This window comes from Phocoena sinus, chromosome 5 (assembly GCF_008692025.1).
Source record: "Phocoena sinus isolate mPhoSin1 chromosome 5, mPhoSin1.pri, whole genome shotgun sequence".
NCBI classification, from domain to species: Eukaryota; Metazoa; Chordata; class Mammalia; order Artiodactyla; family Phocoenidae; genus Phocoena; species Phocoena sinus.
In genome coordinates, this window is record NC_045767.1 from 63617200 (window position 1) to 63637111 (window position 19912).

Below are 19912 nucleotides of genomic sequence, written 5' to 3' on the forward strand. Positions count from 1 at the left end.
TCAACTCAAGAAAAATTGAATTTTTAAAAAGACATTTGCTTGATATGACTGCAAAGCAATGGACTTCAGAAATTTAATAATCACTTCAGATTCTTTTCTAAAGGTGGTGTGTTATAAAGAATGAGTTGCTACGTTAAGGTAACTGTTGGGCAGCATTTATCGAGTGTTTGCAGTGCTTCATGCACAATTCCATTTCATTTCCACATCTTAAGGTAGGTTGTCTCATTATCCCCATGTGCAGATGAGGAAAATAAGGCCCATGGAGGTTCAATAACAAGTCCTAACATATAGTGGGACAGGATTCAAGCCAAGCCTTGAGACCCCAGAGCCCTGCACACTTATCCACATTGTTTAGCAGCGTCTGTAGGAGTGGAGATTGGTTTTCAGTTTTACCTAGTAAGTGACACATGCCTCACAGTAAACAGGTGGGTTTAACCATCACCAGCTGACCACAGAGTTGGGCTGGAGCCCAGGTCTGCATCCACCCCCTCAAATGCCCTTAAACACTAAAAAGGTGCCTCTCGCCAAATGACCCTATCATGTGTGATACACATTGGAATCTGCATGCATCTTGTTAAATGTAAGAATCATCTTCATGAAAAAGTGTTAAAGTCAGCTACAGCAAGATCAATTTGTATTGACGTCATTTTTTAAAATATTCTCAGCAGCATAAAATTTCCCAATATTAATTTCTACTACAAAAAGCAAAAGATCACTCTAACGTCGAACTCTATTTTACTGCTCCATAACTATTATGAAAGTGAAAGGAAGACTTTTTTCTATCTATTGAAAAGCATCTTGTTCACAGGTATGTTTTCACATTATGACTCACAAACTATTATACTTGGAAGCCATTCAATAGTTGTCACAAACATCATTCGTGCTAACAATGTTAGTTGCGTGGCATCTAAAAATATTTCAGAAAGGAAGAAGGAAGGAAGGGAGGGAGGGAGGGAGGGAAAGAGAAAATGGAAAAGGAAAAAGAAAATCTTCAATCACATACATTATTAGCTAGAGACATCATATAAGATATAAAAGTTTCCACTCAGATGACACTTGACGCTGTCATTGTCTTATCTGAAACGTCTAATCCCAAGGAAGTAGACAAGAGGGTGGATGAGATCCTCATTTTGCAAATAAATCAGTGGTCTAACATGACTTCACTGGGGAGATACAGAAATGAGCCAGGCAGAAGAACCAACACTCAAGAGCCACTGACAGCCCCCCCCACACACACACTTCACCACAAGCACATCTCTCGGGCATACTGTGGTCAACGTTAGGAAACCCAACATGGGTGACAGAACTTGCAGGAAAAGCCTGATTTAAGCCAAACACTCCTGTTTCCCCAAGTAGCAAGGAGAATGTCCTATCATTGTACCCTGAACCCCTGTCACAGTTCCTGGAACATGGTAGGAGCACCTTAAACTTTTGCCACATGCAACCTGTGAATTGTGAAAGCAGATTCCATCCTTCCAGAAGGATTCCTCGATTACTGATCAAGTGTCCACTTTCACTACAACTGGATCAGCCGTTTTGTTAAGATGCTATTTGGTGGGACAGAATGTCCAACGCACTGTACCTTCATTTGCCAAATGCTGACAGTTTTTTAAAACTTATATAAATAAGTTCTTTTCAGAGCTGGACGAGTGATCCACCCCATAGCTTTACCCACTTGTTGGGTAAGCCCTTTCCAAAAGATGTAAATATACCAGCAAACCCCTGTATTCATCAAAATCAACAGAAGTTTCCAGTTAACAAAGATTCAAAGGAAGGCCACGAATGGCAGCATGTTCCCAAGCCCAGTTTTGGGAACTGGCCCTCCACTGGATTTTCACAGGACTCCATCATATTCCACACTGCCGCGTCCGTCAAGGAGCGAAGCTGACATACCCTCACCAAAGGCGCTGCCCTCTTTCCACAGGGATGCAATCCCTAACTGATCTGTTCCTGAACATTCCTCACAAGAGGCCAAGCAGGGACTAGGTTAGAAATTATTTAAACTACGGGAGGACGCTAACCAGCAAGTGCCAGGACAAAACCACCAAATGGGGAGAGGACAGGCCCAGATAGTCTGTTTCTGGCAGAAACTGCAAGAGGGGGGCCCAGGGAGGAGGGGGTTCCCTTACGAACCAGTGACTGCCCTAGAGCTCCACAGAGAGGGTGCTGACTCAGAGGACCAGGCCACCAGGAGCTAGGTCCCCAGTTTCTGGCTACAACCTGCGCCTGCCAGGGTGGGAGTACAGCCAAGTAATTTCTACCATGCAGAAGACAACACAAACTACCCACGTGGGAAAACTAGGTGTGGTGCCGAGCCGGGTGGGCTTCAAAAGGGAAAACTGCTGGGTGACCGGCCCTACAGAGGGAGAGAGGGATTTAGTGACTGATTCTCCAGGGGTGTGTTGGGGGTTCACCATCCCACATCCAGGGCCTCTGGGAGTTCAACCACTCTACCACCAATCACTAAGAGCAGCAAACCTCTACTGAGTGCTTATTTCTGAGCTGGGCGTCTTTACTCCCGTTATCTTTTTTTTTTTTTTTTTTTTTAATCTTCAGGACTCTTAGATAGGTCCCATCTTAGAAATGGAGACATTAAAGAACAAAGTATTGAGGTCAAGGTCACTCATCTGGGGAATGGCCAGGATTTGAACCAAGGCCTGTTGCAGGCAGGGCTCAAGCTCTCAACCAAAGCTGCTCCCTAGAAAGAAAGAAGGCAAAAAGCAGAAGCTAGCTTTTTCTTGCTTCCTGCCTGTGAGACCCCAGGCAAGTCCATTAACTTCCCAGTGCCCCAGTTTCCTCATCTCTAAAATACAGATAAACAAAAAATAAATAAAAATAAATAAATAAGTAAAATACAGATAATAATAGAATGGTTTCTGAGCAGTAATGATATGAACTTGGGTTTAGCCGAGGTCCTAGCACAGAGTAAGTGCTCAATAAACATTAGCTAGCATTGCTGTGATGCTCGTTATCAGTGGTAATAAGTGTAAACACTGCTATCCTCACAAAGCTTCCAGCTCAGCTGGGAATACAAAGCCAACAGACAGGATTAGACACTGAAGCATGTGAGCCCAACTGGAGGGACAGAGTTAAATGTGGGGGGCAGAGAAATACCTTAAACCCTGGAGGTGAGGGAGCAGCTGCCCAAGGCGGCACTGCGGGGCCCAGTCTGCAGCTCCCACAACGCTGACATCAGTCCAGTTTCTCTTCCTTCCAGGAACAGGAAGGGGTAACAATTAAACAGAAAACTACAAAAGTCCTAAATGCAGGGTTTTTCAATTAGTCACAGGTTAAGTCAGGCAGTGTTCCTGCTAGACAGGCACGTGGCCAGCCTCGTGTGAATATGGAAACTGGCGAGCAGAGATGGTATATGTGGAGGGCCACGGTCCTGTCCTGGGGAAGTCATGAAGTCCTCTGCCTGCCGGGAATTCTCCCCTGGGGCTGTTAGAGAGAGCAAAGGAACAGGAACTAAGATAGAAAATAAAGACCATTTTGGTAAAGGCAAACAAAGGCAAGATTAAACAGAAGTAATTAGGAAAACCCTAGATATAGAGAACCTGATTTAGGGGAATAAATGAACGTCAGTAGCCTGAAACTCAAATAAGAACTCTGAAAACCAGCAGCAAGGGTAAGGCACCTAGAAAAATACTATTAATATTAGTCACGTACTGATGCATACTTTGTAATAATTACTATTCCAAGCACTTTACAGGTATGAACTTGTTCAACCATTACAATAACCCTATGAGGTAGGCACTATTGTTTTCAACTCCATCTTACAGATAGGAAAACTACAGCACAGAGAGGTCAAGTAGCTTATACCAGGTCACACAGCTAGCCAAGTAGCAGAAGTGAGATTTTAATCCAGGCAGCCTGACTCCAGAGCCCCATACTCTGTGCTCAATTGCCTGTGAGAGTTACCAGTTTTGATATTCAGTAAAGTTCCACAAAACGGGATTATCCATAGCTCATCTCTATGTTGAGTTAGTGTTTTGAGTAGAATAATCTATGAGTAATCGTTACTCATCTATTTCAATAAGAAACCTAGAATGAGAGAATGGTTTTCCCTAGTGAGTCAACTATTGGGAAGAGAAGGTACATTTAAGTTATAGTCTCGCCAGGTCAATTTATCTATTTTTTTTGGCATTAAACACCTATTTCAAAAGAAAAAATCCTGCTACCATTATAAGAAACAAAATCAAAAAGCCATCTGATCTACACTCCACACTGTTGAAACTGCTGATTACTTATTGAAAATCCTAAACTTCCCTTTGTTTTAAAACAACAGAAACTCTTTGTATGAAGGGATTGGATTTCCCATATCCCTTTGCCAAAATTATCGAAATTGTTAATAAAAAATGTTAAGTGAAGAAATAAACACAAAGCAGTATTTTGAGCTAACATGATCTCAGTTTTATTGAGACAAATTTTTTTTTAATTTATTTATTTGGCCGCATTGGGTCTTCATTGCTGCACATGGGCTTTCTCTAGTTGCGGCGAGCGGGGCCTCCTCTTCGTTGCGGTGCTTGGGCTTCTCATTGCAGTGGCTTCTCTTGCTTGCAGCTGTAGGTGCGAGGGCTTCAGTAGTTGTGGCTCGCGGGCTCAGTAGTTGTGGCTCATGGGCTCTAAAGTGCAGGCTCAGAAGTTGTGGCGCATGGGCTTAGTTGCTCTGCGGCATGTGGGATCTTCCCAGACCAGAGCTCGAACCCGCGTCCCCTGCATTAGCAGGCAGATTCTTAACCACTGTGCCACCAGGGAAGTCCCATCTCAGTTTTTTGAAAGAAAAAGTACCAAAATGTTTACACAAAACTACGGCACAGAGAGGTCAAGTAACTTATACCAGGTCACACAGCTAGCAAATAGCAGAGGTGAAATTTTAATCCAGGCAGCCTGGCTCCAGAGCCCCATACTCTATGCTCTATTGCCTGTTATCTCTGAGTAGTGGGATTACAAGTTATTTTTATTTTCCTTTTAGTATTTTGTATCTTTTGTTGGTGGAACTTGAGAGTATATATTTTTTTTCTTTTTTGCCTTTGAGTATTTTCTCAAATGCCTTTTTTTTTTTTAATATTTATTTATTTGGCTGCGCCGGGTCCTAGTTGCGGCACATGGGATCTTCGTCCCCGTGTGCAGGATCTTCCTTATGGAATGCAGGATATCTTAGTTGCTGGCATGCTAACTCTTAGTTGTAGCATGTGAGATCTAGTTCCCTGACCAGGGATCGAACCTCGGGCTGCCTGCGTTGGGAGCACGGAGTCTTAGCCACTGGACCACCAGGGAAGTCCCTTAAATGTCTTGATGGCAGTCACGACAGTTGTTTTTTTTTCTAAACTGCAGATAGAAAGTCAATAAGAACTTAATTCCTATTAAGTTTGAACCATATGAAACTGTTGTCACTGTAGGTCAAAAACAATAGAACATTGGTAATTTCCTGTGGTTTATCCTAATAGTAATATTAATGCTGTGGAGGTAGACCAAAGCACTGAAAATCCTTTAGTGGGAGACTACCTATAACTGCAATCCATAATACTTACGTACTAGATATTTCCACTGACTGAAGGCAGAGAAAAGGCTATGAAATCTTTGGTCTACACCTTAGGAGAGACGGGTCAATGGAAACCACAGAGTGGTGTAACTTCTACTTTATTACACTATAAAACACAATGTAAATACATAAATAATAAGGCACTGGCCTGATAACTTTTTTTCTTTCCCACTATAATTTTTTCTTAAAGGATTTTTCAGTCTTTAAATAGTAAACTACCATAATTTCAGAGAATATTACAGCCACAATGTTTTAATATTATGCATTGATATTTCACAATAAGAAAGACTTGACTGCTTCATTTTCCAACAACTAATTCTCCATCACCAACTGGGTGTCCTGCAATGCAATTCATTTCTGACACCAATTGCCTGGAGTTAGTGCAAACCCCACGTTAGACACAGGCTGCAAATGGCATCTAACCACTTAGCCAGGCTAACCCACTACAAAGTCAGGGCTTCCCATCATCTCCCTCAGGTTCGACACTTTGCCATGATGGCTCAGAGAACTCAGGAAAGCGCTATACTTATTATCATTTTATTATAAAGGATACAACTCAGGAACAGCCAAATGGAAGAGATGCGTAGGGCAAAGAATTGGGGGTGGGGAGGGGAGGTAGCGCAGAGCTTCCATGCTCTCTCCAGACCCACCACCCTCCCAGCACATCCATGGGTTCACCAACCCAGCAGCTCCTTTAGCCTCCTTGTTTCAGAGTTTGTATCGAAGTTTTAAGAAATTTCACTACATAGGCATGATTAATTAAGTCACTGGCCGTTGGTGATTAACACAATCGTCAAAACCCCACCCCTCCCTGAGTTCAGGGGATACAGCTAAAAGTTCCAACCCACTATAATCATGAAGTTGCTTCCTCTGACAACCTGCCCTCATCCTGAAGCTATCTAAGTGCCCACCAAGAGTCATTCATTAGGGTGAACTCAGGTATAGTCTAAAGGCCTCATTAAGAATAACAAAAGACACTCCTATCACTCAGAAAATTCCAAGGGTTTATGAGTTTTGTGCTAGGAACATGGGACAAAAACCAAATATATATATATACACACACACACACATATATATTCACACACACACATATATATACACACAGACACATATATATAGCCTTTATTATACCACATTGACTCAAAGTCAAGAGTCTTATTTATATATCAAGGTGCATCACTGAATGACATGGAAAAGATCAACTACTTTATCATATGGTTCAAGCAAAAGAATTCTCCTTCCGTCCTTGAAGACTCCCCGCTTCCTATCCCACCGGCTCCCAGGCACTAAGACACACCAAGTCCTCTGTCTCTGTGAGCACTATGTCCATAATATGAAGGCACCTAATGTACACTAAATTACTTTCAAGTGAGTTATTTTTCCTCCCCCAAATCTATTCGGTCACGTTGTAAGAAATCAAGGGACTAAAAAAACGGACTTGCCAGAAGTGACAGAGAGATAGAGCCCCTAGCCAAGCAGGGTTTTATAAATCAACGCAGTGTTGATCTGCATGTTTTATTTAAAGACACGACCCTAAACACTGATGGCCAGCACTGCCCTCCTGACCTGGGCTTGCCCGGAGAGAGAAGAAAACAATGAGAACTTGACCAACAATAGCTAGCGCAAAAGCTGGACATGCACAACAGTCCTCTAAAAATAAATGTTAAGCAATGAAGAATTCAAGAGGCAAGATGATTTATACAATTTCAGAGGACTTACTCTAGCCTTTACCATTCATGAGCACTTTCTGGCCTTCACACCACCAAGACGATTCACTGCACTTACTTCATGATTCTAATTTCCCAGCAAACTTTGAAAACTTGTTTCTATCTATATATCATATGCATTATATTAAACCTATACACTATATAGGTCATATTTGTATTACTTACAAAGGACTACATTATTCGTTTGATCCTCCAAACGACTTTGAGATGTATAAAGAACAGGTATATTCATTCTCTCTCCCTCTCCTTCCCTCCCCCTCTCCCTGCCCACCCCCAACCCTCCCCCTTTTCTCCAGATGAGGAAACAGCACAGCAATCTCAATGGCCTTGTTGAAAGTACTGGGGCCATGTCTGGTACTCAGGTCTTACTCAGCTCAGCATCTGGAGCTCTTCCATCACGCTGCAATGCCTGAGGGCCCTTCTGGTCCCCTATCCTCCACTGCACCCCATCCTTAGCCCCCAACTCCCTACACAGTCAAGCACCTAGTTTCAGGAGCCCCAGAGCCTAGCCTCAACCCGCCCTCTGCAGTCTCACGGGGTCTGCACTGACCTCTCCTGACCTATCTCCACACCTCTGCACAAACTGTTCCTTTTGCTGGGCTGCCATCCCCACACTCCCCTTTAAGGTCTGCTTAAAATGCCAAGTTTTAGGCTCTCAAGGCTTTTCCATCGCTTCTGTCAGAAAGAAGGAAAGTCTCTCTCCTCTGTGATCCCACGTGGCACTCCGTCTGTAGGTCTCTGATGATACCAAATACATCCTCCCTTATTCTATAACAATTTGTATTCATAGCTTAGCTCCTCTCCCTTCTCAATCACAAGTTAGTAGAGAACGGAAACCACGTTTGTTGTTCATTTTATATACCTACACAACACCTAACAGTACCTCAAAGAAGGCCCTCATTTTAAAATGAATTGCATGCTGTTTGTATGGAATATCTACATGTTTTACCTGCAAAGACTATTAAGACACTGACTTGGCAATCATGCATGGGAAATGAGTTTTACCTTCAAAACCCAGCTTCCTTGGCCCTATCATCTGGCTTTAAGCGATAGCCCATGCCTCTTTTTTTTTCCCTGTGGGTGGTTGTTTTGTGTTTTGCTTTAATAGTGGAGGAGGAGGTTGGAAAGAATTGAGGAAGCCTCAGAAGCATTCAGGCCATACAACTATATAGCACAAACATGCAAAGAAAAATGAAGGAATGCCTGTTCATTAGCCATCTGCCACTTCACCAATGCCAGGAAATTCCGGGCTGCCGTCTCTTATAATGTGAATAATTCACATGATTGTGTTGGAGACTTCCAGCTATGGAGAGCCATTGGAATATTTGAAAATTAGTGTTCCCGAGTTATATTGTCAGACAGAAAACCCAGTGAATTCTTCCAACTTCTACCCGTTACAGGAATCTCAGAGAACCGCATTATGTTTGTATGTACATGGGGGAGGAAGGATTGGCATGTTACTGATATTGAAAAGAATTTGTTGTTTGTTTGTGACCCTTACCTATCACGTGACATTTTATGTACAGGTTCTTTATAAATCTCCGACTACTCAGCTAAACTTAGCTGGCCACTTAAGAAGGGTAATGGCATAATTGTTTAATCTGTGTCTTTTCAGGAAACTGAAATAGATTTTTTAAAATATCTCCTTCATACCAAAACTTTATAAAAATCATTTCAAAATCTAATGACATGTAAATTGAATTAGTCCCTTCAAATATTTACTCTAAAAGTAAATAGACAATTCCTGAAGAATTCCTTGGATAATCACTCATTTTCCACTAAGAACAAAATCTACATTCAAATAATAAACTGCCTTAGTTTTCTCTTTCAGTAGATGGACCTACAATGGAAAAGTAAAAAAATAATAATAGTAAATAAATATAAGGCCACCCTTCCACCAGTAGCGCTGAGCATGGAGTACATGCAATTTCACATAACAACAAAGAAATTTGAGAACAATGAACATATATACAGCTTTGGCTTCCCCTCATCTAGGACTTGAATGAGACATTTCACTTCTCTTCATCTTGGTTATCCCTCTGTACATCTGTTTCCTCATCTCTACAAAACAGAATAGAGCAACCTGCTCCTCACAGAGGTTGCAAGAAATAAACCTGATCAAGTAATCAAATATTTGAGTGTGTCTTATGTGCTGCTGTCTAGTTAACACAAAACACAGTGGAAACAACTGCCTATGATTCTGTGTTAAATAACATACAATAGATTCAACATGTATTCATGGACTCGAGATGTACATTCACAGGAGATAAAATCACTGAGAATGCCTAGGAAGGGTTTCCTGGAAGTGTTATCCTATATCTCAGCTTCAAGGATGGGCAGGAAAACAGGACGACTAGCCCATGAAGAGGGGATGGATTTCCAGGTTAAGATGCTTAGACAGCATCATTTGGGAAGCAGTTAGAAATGCAAATTCTCCAGTTCCTTCCCAGACCTACAGACACTGGAGGAGGGGGAGAGCGATCTATCTGTGTTTTGACCAGCATTCTAGTTAATTCTGATGCACGCTCAAGTTTAGGGACCAATGCTATGGCTTTGCTCGGTCTCACCTCCTCTGTTCCACGACCACGTGTCCCCTTCACCTGACTAATTCCGACACTTTTACAACTATAAATTCAAACTTCATTTCCTTCAGAAAGTCTTGCTCAACCTGTATTCAACTCTCGTCCCACCCCCAGCCCCAGGTCAGGTACTCTGACCCTGTGCCATACTTTCCTTATCGAGGTAGTAATGACATTTTATCATTATTGCTTGTTTAATCATCCTCCCTGATAACCTGCGCTGGCTCCGTAAAGGCACGGACTGTGTCTATTCTGTTCGCATCACTTCATCCTAGTGTCTTGCACCCCAGTAAAGCACTTGGCTAATATTTGCTGAATGAGTAAATAATTTAAAGAATTAACCTGTGAAACGAAGGTATAAAGTATTATAAAATTGGGAATATGATATATATATACATAAAACTAATAGATGCATTTAAAGTACTGGTGTAGCAACACAACTGAATTCAGTTTGTCATTGAAAAGAACTTCTCGAATGGATTTGAGTTTTGAAAACCTTTGCACTGAAAATTTTCACTAACACTTTCAAATGTGTTGATGTTCCAGCATATTCACCTGATAAGGCAGTACTTGCTTACTTTTTTACTGTCATTCTTTTTTTCTCCTTGACCAGAGTCTCTGCCTCAGGCTTTCGGAGCAATATAGAGGATGACAGACAAAGCAGCCTCTTTCCATTTCGGGAGGGGAGGGGGGGAGGAGACTTACAGCTAAGACTTAGGGATGATTTTGGAAAGCGTAAGTCTTCACTTTAGTATAAAGAAAACGCCTTGGGCTGAGTCAAAACACCTGGATTCCACCCCTGGCTTCTTTCCTTCCTTCCTTCCTTCATTCAAATGTTTTTAAGCATCTGCTCTGTTCCGGGTCCTGTGCTTGGATCTGGGCCTTGGACAGTGACCAAGACACACACACAGGCCCTCCCTCACCAAATCTAACGTTCTGCTCCTCGACTATGGGCTATGGCCCTTCCTGATTCCCGCCGGCTCCTGAACCTGAAGCTTCCCCATCTGCAAAGGGAGGGCTGAATTATAAGAGGAACGCTGAGTCCCCTCTGACGCTAACATTACGTGACTAAGAACAACACAATTACTCACAGGAGTCAGTTAGCCAAAGTCATTCTCCTCAGGGCCTGCTCACCCCAGATCCAGAGAGCTGAGAAACCAGGCCCCGGAGCGTGAGGACCAAGTGCAAGTATAGACCTTGCCAGAAGCAGCAAAGCGGGGTCCACTGAGGTGGAGAGACAGCTTTCACACAGTGGGAAGCATCCTAGACAGAGTAAAGAACCCCCTTAAGACCTGGCTAGTCTGACTCAGTATCGGTCTGCTAAATAAGCTTTGAGGAGATCGTCAGCCTTAATGCTACAGGGTTCTACCTCCTCATTCCAGCATGTGTTTCCCCCGCACCACCAAGCAGCTAACTCAATTTCCTACACTACCTGGAAAGAGCATCCGATCCCACAAGTTAAGGGCTCAGACCCAAAGACTCCCCACCGCACTCCCCAGCCCCCCATCCGTCAGACTCCAATGCTAAGTCCAGGTTGTCACCTGTACTTCTGATCAACTGGCTATAGATTGAAGGTTCCAATGACCCCCTCCTTGAGTTCAATTAATTTGCTAGAGTAGCTCACAGAACTCAGGGAAACATTCTGCTTACTAGATCATCAGTTGATTATAAAAGGACACAACTCGGGAACAGAGGGGAGAGGTGCACAGGGCAAGGGATGGGGAAAGGGGTGGAGTTTCCGTGCCCTCTGGGTGCGCTACTCTCCACACATCTCTTTATGGTCACCAACCCAGAAACTCATCAAGTCTTGTTATTCAAATTTTTAAAGCACTTAATCTGTGGCCCTCCTCCTGCCTCCTCCCCTTCCCTCTGGGAAGAGGTGGCTGGGTGAGGCTGTAAATTTCAACCCTCTACTCCCACCCTCCTTCAGGTGACCAGCCCCATCCTGAGGGTATCAGGGGTACCACCCTAAGTCCCCTCATTAGCATTCGCTCAAAGGGGGCTCCTCACAAAGAAAAGACACTCCTATCATTTAGGAAATCCCAAGGGTCTGAGGAATTTTGCATCATGAACTGAGGACAGAGACTAGATATATGTCTTATTACACATATATTATACATACATATATTATATATTATATATATTTCTAATTATATTCTACTTCAACATAACATTCACCGGTGAACAATGAGAAGATGAACAATGACCAGTTCAACGCTGGATAATCAAACAGGATGTCAACGGGATGATTACACCAATCCTAGGGGAAAACTGTCAAAACTTTGTGACTGTAGCTACAGATCCACCGGCTAAAGAGAAACCAGTTGGTGAATTTTTCAAAATTCTTCCCAAAGAAACTGCCACATTCTACCTACCCTTATAAAGATTAACGGTTTCTTTCTTTTTTTCCTTTTTTCATCTGTTGCCTAATTTTGGTAGCTAATGGCTCAGCCCCACATATCCCCTGCACCCCGAGAGAGCTCCCTGCCAGGCTCACTGGTCCCTACTCCTCCCCTGGCACCTTGGCGCTGCCCAACTTGCTTCCTCAGCCTCGTGCCCATGACACCGCAGCCTCAGCAGCCTGGGCTCGGGAGCCATATGAGTCAGGGGACACCTCAGGCAACGGCAGAGAGCCCGAAAGGAAAATTCTGGAGCGGCCAGCAACTTTGTCCCATCTGAGAGCTATGACAGGTAGTATTTGGTTAAGGACAAAGTAATAATAATATATTTTTTTAGCATTTACTACATGCCAAACACTGCGCAAGGCACCCTTATATTTTTATCTCATGTAATTGTCACAACGATGCCAATGAGGCAACTCTGCCATATTTTCTCCACAACACAGATGAGGAAAGTGGCTCAAAGATTTCTTTGCCCTCTGTACAATAGGCACTTTCTTAGTAGTTGGAATGCAGTTATACCCAGGGGTGTGCAAACAAAATGGGGGCAGGGGAGAGTCGGGAAGAACTGGAAGCTGTTTGGGATCCTGAGATGAACAAAGACAAGAAGGCAGGAAACTTGGGGCACGGCAAAGGGGGGATAGAAAATCCCTGAGTTCAAAAGTTTGGCACAAGGATCCTCAAGGTGAGATGACTGGGCACGGGAACTCGGTTTGCCTGGGGTATCCACCACCCTCTACCAACCTTCCCTCCCCAAAAAGTCCCTTGGGCGGATTCCGTTTCTTTTCTCCCTTACAAAGAAAGCTGTGTCAATAACTGGCAGAGGAAAGCAGAGTTTCCATTATAATGGGCACCCATCACTAAACCCACCTAGAACAGATGAAACCTCAGCTTTGCCAAAGTATCTTTGCTTTATTAGATTCCCCACTAAAATACCAAAGCAGTGCTTCTTTTCACGAAGTGCCACTCATTTGAGGAGTTCTTTTTCTCCATAGGGTATTTTACTATTTTGAGCAGTTTTACACTTGGCTGCCCGCAAACAAGAGCAGATGAGTCACGAAAGAGGAAATGCAGGACCATAATCCCTTATCTGAAAACCTGGAGGTCAGATGTGCCTCGAAATTCAGACTTTGTAATTCTAGAAAGGTAACAATGCATTTAGCACACATTATGTAACACTCAGAAATCAAACTCATTAATATTACTGCAGCCAAAACTTAGCAATATTCACACTGGTTCAGGTTAGGTTTCACCCACCAAGGAAGTATGCAAAAAGCCTCAAAAATCTTCTGGTTTTCGGAGTTTTTCAGATTTCAGAATTGTTCGTAAAGGATTACAGGCATGTGCAAATGGCTCAAATATTATACTAGAAGAAAATAGTCAACCTATTAGTAATCAAAGACATACACATTTAAACAATCAAGGTATAAATTTTTGCCTTACAATTTAGCAAATATGTTTTTCAGAGAAAATGCCAATGGTATGAAAAGTGAGTCTTTTGACCACTGCTGTGAGAATGTAAACTGGAACAACCTTCAGGTCACTAAGGTTGGTGGCATCAATGGCCTCAAACATGAATACCTTTGACCCCAACATTGCCTTTTCAGGAACCCATTTTCTATGGAAGTCATCGATATCCAGACAAAGTTTTGCATAGATGTTCACTAAACAATGACTTTTAAAATTCATTTAAAAATAATTAGCGGGGCTTCCCTGGTGGCGCAGTGGTTGAGAGTCCACCTGCCGATGCAGGGGACACGGGTTCGTGCCCCGGTCAGGGAAGATCCCACATGCCGCAGAGCGGGAAAAAAATTAGCAAAAACTAAAATCTAAAATGGAAGCACAGTGAGGTAGAAGACAGAGAACCATGTAATGGAATATTATGCAGCCACTTTGTGAGTGTGTAGGGAAATGGAGAAACCTTTAAGTATAACATTAGGTAAAAAATGCCAGGTAAAAAAGTATCTTTGCATTATGATCCCCTCCAAGTAGAAAATACATACAAAGAAGACCAGAATGAAATAGGCTGACAGTGACAAGTGTCTTGGAGTAATGAGATCATGCGTTATTCTCTCCCTTTCCCCCAAAACTTTAGATCTTTTGGGGAATTATCCAGAAATACCAGGAGCACTGTATTTTAGCTGAGGAGAAATGGGGAAAAAAGGTTTGGCTACTTAACTCCCAGTCAATGGCAGCAAAGTCATGAATCTGAGGTGTCACTCCAGACTTTATATACTTACAATGAACCTATGACTGTAAAACCATCACCACTTCCAGAATGAAAACATGTGTGGTCTACATTTATTAGACAGTTGTTTGGTTGACATTATAAGTCTAGTCTAATGGGCACTTTGGGTAAGAAACACAGGAAAAAAGATACACAGGATAGAAGATATATACCACTCTGCCATTTGCCAAGACCTTTCAGAGACACCAGCTCATTTGCTCCTCACTAGCAGCCAGTAAGGCAGAAAAAGATAGGGGTTGGCACACACCCATTTTCCAGGCAAGAAAATGGAGGCAGAGAGAGCCACACTCCAGAAAGCGGCAGGCGCACTTCACGTCCAGGGTTCTGACTTAGAGCTTGGTGCTCTTTCTACTCTATCATGCCATTACCCTATTAATGATTCTTTATAAATATCTTACAGTAAAAAGAAATTCCTCACTCTAAAGAAAAACAAAATGATTTGGTAACAATAATAGGCCTCAGAATTGAATATATGTGAGTCCACGTCAAAATCCAACTTACACAGGTAAGTGACTTTTTCAAGTTAACTTCTCAGAATTCAAATTCCTCATCTATACATGGAGGAATAAAACTATACAGCTGACAGGATGTTGTAAGAATTAAATGATCTGAGTACTTAGACCAGAGCCTGCCACAAAACAGGTATAATAAACACTGCATTCCTTCCTCTGAAAAGGGCCCACAGTGTACTAACTGCAGATTCCAATTTTAGCCAGACTCACTGTTTTCCCTGCTTTCAGCAGCCCACCAAATCTTTAGAATTTCTGAAGTAACTGCCCTAAAATTCTCAGAAACAACTCAACATAATAGTTTTAACCAATGACAATTTAAATCATGTTTTTTTCGGTGTCAAATAACAACTCTTTTGTCCCAATGTGTAATTAAACTTGAACATCAGAGACAAATTTTTAAAAAGTAACAATGAAAACTTTTTTCTCTGTCACCTGGGGCTTTGGTCTCTCTCATTCAAATGCGACTACTGAAACTCCCAAATAGTTTGATTTATTTGGGGGCGGGGATGGGGTGGGGATGGGGAGATAGGGAAGGACAGGCACCACTCGATTTTTGCATTTTCTCTTTAAATGAAATTTGGGCAGGGAAGCCCAAGCTCCAAGGAGTGCCTTCTCAAAACATTCTGTCCACTGACTAAGATTAATGTAAATATACAGCTAGGCAGGTACCTGGCCAAAGGAGAACCCAAAATTTAATAAAGCTTATCGTTAGCATCTAAATGAGGAATCAGGAGGCTGGATGGAAGCCCACGGAGCCCCAGGAGAGGGCACCTCTCATTCACCAGCCCCTGGTCCTTTTCAGCCCACTCTTTACTCAAAGGCCATGCCCACTGTCTGCGGAGAAACTAAGCCCTAAGTAACCAGAGAAGTTAAAAGACATAAATAAGCCAAGATGTGGAAAACCATCCCTTCTGGTGCTGGTGGTATATAGTTTCGAATGCTGCTTAATGAGAAGCTTAATGAGATTCTTAAGCTTAATGAGATTATTCTACTAGGCAGGAAGTCAGAGACTTTGCCACTACCCACTGTGCACTTAACTGTCCTTCTTTTCTCTACTTCCCATCTTCTGATAACCTCATGTTTACAATATTATGATGTCCTAAACTCCCTATCTTAGAATCTCAACAAGACAGCTGAAGGTGATTTCTTTTCTATTTTCTCTCTGGGGAGCAGTGCAGTATAGTGCAAAGAGAATGAACTTTGGAATCAAGCAGGCTGGGTTATCAAAGATAAAGATACTCACAGACACACATACACACACACTCCCCTCCTAGTGATTCTGCTTCTTGGACTGAATGCTGACGGATACACTAGCTATGTGATGTTGGGCCAACTGTTTAATCTCTCTGGGCCTCAGGTGCCTCACTGGAAATAACTTCACAGAATTGAGAAATAAGTATAAAAATGAATATAAAGTGCCCAGCTCAAAGCCTGACACATAGCAGGCACTCAACATTACTCCCCATCTTTCTCCCTACTTCCCTAAAACATTCCCTACAAACATTAACACCGTCTTAGATTCCACGGGGGACCAGATGTTGGCTGGTCAGGGCATCTTTTCATCACAAAACAGGTCTCAAGTCACACTGGCACATTTGTACTCTGTACCCTTTCCTTTTTAGATACCTCATTCTTCTAAAGTGTTATACTGTGTAATTAAGAGTTTTGTCATCACACTCCAGTCCTGAAAGCTGTGTGTTGCTCAAAGGTCCATCAAAACACAAACTCGCTCTACAGATGATTTCTCCTGCTATGACTGATGACATGCATCATGTGCTGAATTATTAACAGTTTCCCTCCCAGGTCAAGCTCTTCAAATTCTGGAGCAACTGACTCTAGCCCTCTAAGTACTGTCTACAGCCTGGGGTCCAATTGGAACCTGATGATGCATCTACCTGTCTCAGCAATGAAACGCAGGGTGAAAACCAAAATCTCCCATCCAATAAGACATGTCACTAGTGGCCATTTCCTCAGGGTGGATGGCTGAAGGAAATACAGAGCTGCTAATAAAGACTCAGGAGACATATGTTCCCTTCCTAACGTATTCTGATTTCTACGAAAAAGTGAAGGCCAGAGTGATAAGCCAGTTTAAAAGCTGTAAGCAAGTGGATTCTTCTTAGGAGTGAAGAGCAGTATATGTGTTTTTATGGAGGAGATAGTTATGTTTGGAAGGCTTCCAGTTATTGCTTATTATTTGGACTGAAGAGGAGCTGCTCAAGCTTGGAAGAGCTTGCTGACGTAAGATTCCAGGCTCTAGTAACCCCAGCTGGACAAGAAGCTATACGTTTTGTTTTTTTTTTAACTACTGCTGTAAGGTAGCAGTTAAGAGGGGGCTCGGTGGTAAGGAATCCCTTGTGTCTATAATTATAAAAACAAGAGTGTGAGAAGGGACTTCCGTAAAAGTTACACCTCCTCTTAGATTTCAATTAAAAACTGCTCCAAGTTCATCATTGGGGACAGCATTTTATCATCTCTGCTGGTGGCTTCCTGCTCTGACCACAGAAGGTTCCTTTTGTGGTGACAGGAATCAACTCAAAGAAGAAAAACAAAAAGGTAAGTTTACAAACGCGCCTTCCGTTTTTCCAAGCCTGACTTATGCAGGATATGTGGGAGGAAACCAGAAATCCCCAACCTGTTACAGAATCCATCAACCACGAAAATAAATTAAAACTTGGAAAGGAAAGAAATTGTAACTCCTCAAGGTTTTAAGATTTAAAAAAAAAAAAAGGAGGGGGGGGGAAGGCGGCGACAGCGCACCCGGTGCCCGGTGTCACGATCTTCCGTTCGCGGAGCCTTTGAGGACAAGGGCAGGAAAGGGGTCCGCAGGGCTCCAGGTTGCTGGGCCCGGGCGGAAGGGCTCCCGAGGAAGGCAAGAGCCGGCCGGGTCCCTACACGCCAGACAGCTCAGAGGTGGGGCCGGGGGGTAACAGGTCCTCCGAGGAGGGAAGGCGGGAGCCGAGCAGGCTGGGAGGGACGGGAGCCATCTCCACGCGCCGCGCCCGGCCCGGGCCACCCCCAGACAGCCAGATGTTCAGCGCCGGGATCCTACGGCTGTGCCAGGACCAGGGCAGCTCGAGGAGCAGCGGGACTACAGTCCCGATCCCTCGCCTCCTCCTGCGCGCCCCGGCTGCTACAGGGCACTCACCCGGGGCCACGAGCGGCGAACTCACGGCGCCTCCCACGAAGACAGCTGCGGCGAGGACAGCGGACTCCAGGAGTCCCGGCAGAGCCATCGCCGCGGCCCTTCGCCCTCCTTCCCCGGGGCGCCCCGTCCCGGGCTCCGGCACGAAGAGCAGCTCTGGAGCCCGCGCGCTGACAGACTGTCTGGGCTCAGCCCCCGCGCGCTGTGCACCCCGCCCCACCAGGGACCCTCCCCTCAGGCCCCACCCACCTCCTCTCGGCCCTGCCTCTCCCAGTTTAGCCCCCGGCTCCGCCCGCACTGGCAGGAGGCACATCCAGTGACCCCGCCCCCGGACCCGCCCACCTGAGGCTGGTCCAGCCTCTCCGCTTCGCCCCGCCTTCCTTTCCAAGTCCGTCCGCAGCTCCCGCCTCCCGGATTAGGCCATGGCCCCGCCCAGTACCCCGCCCACTGGGCGAGGCCCCTCCTGTCCGCTCGCTTGTTCTCTTTCCCAGACCCTCTGTATAGCAGCCGCCCACATAGTGCGGGAGCCCGGGGTCGGGGCAGGGTCGCCGGGGCTTGACCTCCAGGGCGCTGGGACTAGGCGGGTGTGGGAAGAGGAAAAAGAGCAGGTCAGGAAGCTCTGGACGGGTGGACATGGCCAGCACTGGAATGGGCACGATCTTCTTCCTCTGTTGGCGTTATCTATTCAGCTGGCATTCCCCTAGGTGACTGGTCCGGGGAGGGGCGCTGCGCGGGATGTCAAGTTCCAATGTTTGAAAATGAGAAAAGCCAAATCATTTAAACTTCTTCCTATCTCCACTTCCATTTAAGCTGTTCCTATTGGGGGAAAAAAACCTCTACATACCTCCAGGAACAAATTGCCTATTTAAAAAAATGCTGTGCCCACATTGCACCTTGCAAATACTTCTACGAAGTAACTCTTCAAGTGCCTGGTCACTTATTATCTCCTTGTATCGTCCTGCCAGCTCTGTGAGGTAAGTAGTATCCTTATTTCACAGGCTAGGGAGTAAAACCCCGATGGCCAGGCCACCGTGATAAATTGGGATTAGCTCTTCATTGTGTTTGCTCACCACTGTGCCCTCCCTGCCTAGCTCAATGACAGCATACACTAAGTAGGAGATCAGAAGTGGTTTTTGAAGTTGAATCATCATGACGAGCAGCAATTGGAGTCAGGGTCTTTCTATGCATAGTTCCCTCTTTACTGCTCTTTAGAGACTCCTTCTGAAATAAGGCGGTCAGGCCTTGAACAAATGTTCAAGAACACCAGCAAGAGGAGGGAGTGGGCATTGGAGGTTTTCACAGAACCAGGCTCTTCCTTGGCCTGTCAGCCTCAGATTTTCAAAGGAGTACTCTTTCATCTCCTCGCTGAGTTCTCTATACAGTCCACTAGACTCTTACACGCATTTGCACTGATGTGGGAATTCCCAGAAGCTCAGGCCACTACAGATGGCTGGAGCCGAAGGATGGAGCCTCTGCCGTTTGAAGCCAAAGGAGGGCACTGTGTTTCCTTTGCACAGTTGTCTGCACATCCTCAGTCTGGCAGGTGAAGCAGTTTTATACCAACACAAATACAGAGTGGCTGCAGGGGAAAGAGGTCCATGTGGGATTCTAACTAAAAAAAAATGAAAGAGTCCTGGTCCTAGAAATTAAACACACACCTATAAAGCCAGTCCTGGTTTTGGAACTTAGAATGTAGCCAAATGATTGGACCAAGATATCTATTCAAAATGTAAAATATCATTTTAAAAATGGTGTTTCAC

At 44.2% G+C, this 19912-nt stretch overlaps 1 protein-coding gene across 1 annotated transcript in view; it reads right to left on the reverse strand.

Annotated features, from left to right (window-relative positions):
• The window catches only part of RELL1 (RELT like 1), a 60324-nt gene extending 41967 nt beyond the window's left edge, over positions 1–18357 (reverse strand). The window contains exon 1 of the mRNA XM_032633057.1: positions 18156–18357. Within this exon, the coding sequence (XP_032488948.1) occupies positions 18156–18243 (88 nt within the window). The 5' untranslated portion in view covers positions 18244–18357. The remainder of the gene's footprint in view (positions 1–18155) is intronic.
• Between the last annotated feature and the right edge of the window lie 1555 nt (positions 18358–19912).